This window comes from Cebus imitator, unplaced genomic scaffold (assembly GCF_001604975.1).
Source record: "Cebus imitator isolate Cc_AM_T3 unplaced genomic scaffold, Cebus_imitator-1.0 Scaffold36, whole genome shotgun sequence".
In the NCBI taxonomy this organism is placed as follows: domain Eukaryota; kingdom Metazoa; phylum Chordata; class Mammalia; order Primates; family Cebidae; genus Cebus; species Cebus imitator.
In genome coordinates this window covers 5,885,719-5,888,618 of record NW_016107351.1, presented here as the reverse complement: position 1 = coordinate 5,888,618, position 2,900 = coordinate 5,885,719, and the positions used below count along the sequence as shown (strand labels likewise).

The 2,900-nt window shown below is 57.7% G+C and overlaps 1 protein-coding gene across 1 annotated transcript in view; it reads left to right on the top strand.

The window, feature by feature from the left end:
• Positions 1–2,900, top strand: part of SEPTIN9 (septin 9) — a 211,982-nt gene that overhangs the window by 25,776 nt on the left and 183,306 nt on the right. Inside the window, exon 2 of the mRNA XM_017525026.2 lies at positions 1,163–1,219. Coding sequence (XP_017380515.1) covers positions 1,163–1,219 — 57 coding nt within the window. The remainder of the gene's footprint in view (positions 1–1,162; positions 1,220–2,900) is intronic.

Genomic DNA, 2,900 nt, shown 5'->3' with positions numbered 1-2,900 from the left:
ATGCATGGGTGGGTAGATGGATGGATGGATGCATGGGTGGGTGGATGGATGGGTAGATGCATGGGTGGGTAGATGGATGGGTGGATGCATGGGTGGGTGGATGGATGGATGGATGAATGGGTGGGTAGATGGATGGGTGGATGGGGTAAATAGGTGGGTGAATGGGTGGATGGATAGAGGCTCCAGGGAGGAACTGGCAGCTTTGACCAGCAGCCAGCATGGTGATCAGATGGTGGAGGCTACAGGGAGGTCTCTGGGTCTCTCTGGTCTCTTATCTCTTTGGTGGGGCTGGGCTGGCTGGGTGTCCCTGCAGCTCTCTGAAGGGTGGCTGCATGGCATTGTCCAGGGGACAGCCCAATAGTGCCGTGCTCTGCAGCAGTAGGGCAGCCTCCTGTGCTCCCAGGGCTACTCTTCCTGGCAGCCTTTTGGGTTTGCTCGGCTTAGCACCTCGGCAAATCTCCTCAAGTTAGGACTTGCCTGCCATGAGCCTCTCTCTCCAACGAGCAGCCCTGGGCCAAGGCCTGTGTGTGGGTGGAGGGAGCGCGTGCCGCAGGAGGCTGCATTAATCTGAGGCTCTGGTTTTGTTCCCTCCTGGGGCAAAAGGAGAAAACAGCTAATCCCACTCCATCCCCAAATCCAGCCTGGCTGCACCCAGCCCTGGGAGTGAAGGGGGCTCGGTCAGGACTGACTGTGAATTGTAGACCCTGGTGTAGGGAAACTCCAGTTCATAAGACAGGTGGACCTGGAGGAAGGAGGAGACTCCATCCAGCAGAGACACGCTTGGGCGCGGCCCAGTTTGGAGTCTGATGGGCATGGGCTCGTCTGTGTGCAGCTGCTGTTCACTATGTGGCTGTGAGCAAGTGACACTCTGCAGAGACCCAGCTTCCTTATCTGCAAAATGGGGGCAGTGGGGCTTCAGGGAGGATGTGTGTGAAGGTTTGGCCCAGAGCCCTGCCAGCACCCAGACAGCGGTGGCTGTCATCCCTCCAGGGGCCAGGGTTACCTGGGGGAGTAGGGCCTCTCCCCTAGATGGGCCCCATTTCTGGCTCTGGAGCTCACGGCAGGAGCAGAGGCGAGGACACTCCCAGTGTTAACCATCCACCCGGAGGAGGGAGAGCGACAGTGGCCTTGTGTGACCTTTGCCCTTTGTCTCTATCTGTAGGAGGCACTCGGACCTCCAGTGGCCGGCTCCGGAGGCTTGGTGACCCCAGTGGCCCAGGTAGGTGGCTCGTTCCGCCCCAGCCCCAGCTCATGGGCCTGTTTGTGCTGGGCCTCTTCATTCTTCTGGTCTGGGACCTGCCTTCCCACCTGGCCTCCCTGGATGAATGGGGCCACTTGCCCATCTCCCAGGGAGACGCTGTCTTTGACGGCTTCGGACTCAGGGGGCTTTCAGGCCTGTTGACGCTGCTCTGCTGGAGATGATTCTTGTGGGGGCAGGGGCAGCCACCCCCAGGCTCAGGGAGCAGGCTCATGTGTGGGGGACAGCAGAGAGAAGATGGATAGGGCCGGATGGCCTGGTGTGAGGTGCTAAGGGGACAGGCATGCCGTGGACAGTTGGCTTTGACCGTGGCCTCTCGGTGCTGTGTCTGTGGGCTCCCTGCAAACTTGCAGGATGGATGACGCTCCCAGGATAGAGCAAATCCGGCCAGTGTTATCTAGGAAGTAAGTGAGCCTCTGGCAGTGGTCACTGTGCTATTCTTTCTGCTTTTTCCATATGTTTGGAAAATTTCCACACTAACCAGTAGGGAGGGGAAGCAAAGACACACCCCCAATCAGAGCTCTGAGGCTGGCTGTTCAGGACAGGAGTTACAGCTCATAGCCTTGGAAGGGACTGTACCAGTCACCAGGTGCAGCCTGGGAAGGGGAGTGGGACAGAGAGGTCAGGGGCGCCACCTCCAGCCCTGGCCCCTGGAGCTGCGTCTGTGCGTCTTCTTCTCTTGCACCTGACCCAAGTGTGGCCATGATAAGTGCTTCTGTTCCCGGGAGCCTACCTTGTTCTTGGCTGTCACTTCCAGCGGCCAGGCTGGGACATGTGCCCATCTAGTGGCCTTGCTATTCGGAGAGGATGATGGGTCGCAGAGATGAAGGGACTCACCTCCCCTAGGAGATGAGGAGCTCTGAGAAGGATGGAAATGGCGAAGTCATCTGTGCATACGTGCTGGGGGCCAACTAGGGGCAAGACTCCGGCTGCCATCATGGTGGCAGACGAGCGGAGATGGCGAGGTCATTGTGCATATGTGCTGGGGGCCAACTGGAGGCCGGATCCTGGCTACCATCATGGTGGCAGACATGGTGGCAGGCAGGCAGGGGTTGTGGCTTCATGGAGTGGCCATTCTAGAGGAGACAAAAGTTACTGAAGGATACAGACCCAGAGCCCAGAGTGAAATCCACACAAACAGAGCACCTGTGGACCAGGGCTGCCTTCAGAACCAGGTGGGACAGCTGTCCTGCCAGCAAAAACGCCCATGAGGGCAAGGACATGTGCCCATCTGGAGCCACCAACCCCATGCTCTAGACCAGCCCCATCAATAGAACCTTCTGTGGTACTGGATCTGTTCCATATGCCCCCACCCCGCCACCCTGTGTGGTAGCCACTTAGCCACTGGGTCTATTGCACACTCAAGGTAGGAATTTTTTTTTTTGAGATGGAGTCTCGCTTTGTCGCCCAGCCTGGAAAAAATGCTGGAATGCAGTGGCGTGATCTTGGCTCACTGTAACCTCCGCCTCCTGGGTTCAAGTGATTCTCCTGCCTCAGCTTGCCGAGTAGCTGGGATTACAGGCATGTGTCACCATGCCCGGCTAATTTTTGTATTTTTAGTAGGGACAGAGTTTCACCATGTTGGCCAGGCTGGTCTTGAACTCCTGACTTCAGGTGATCTCCCCACAAAGTGCTGGGATTA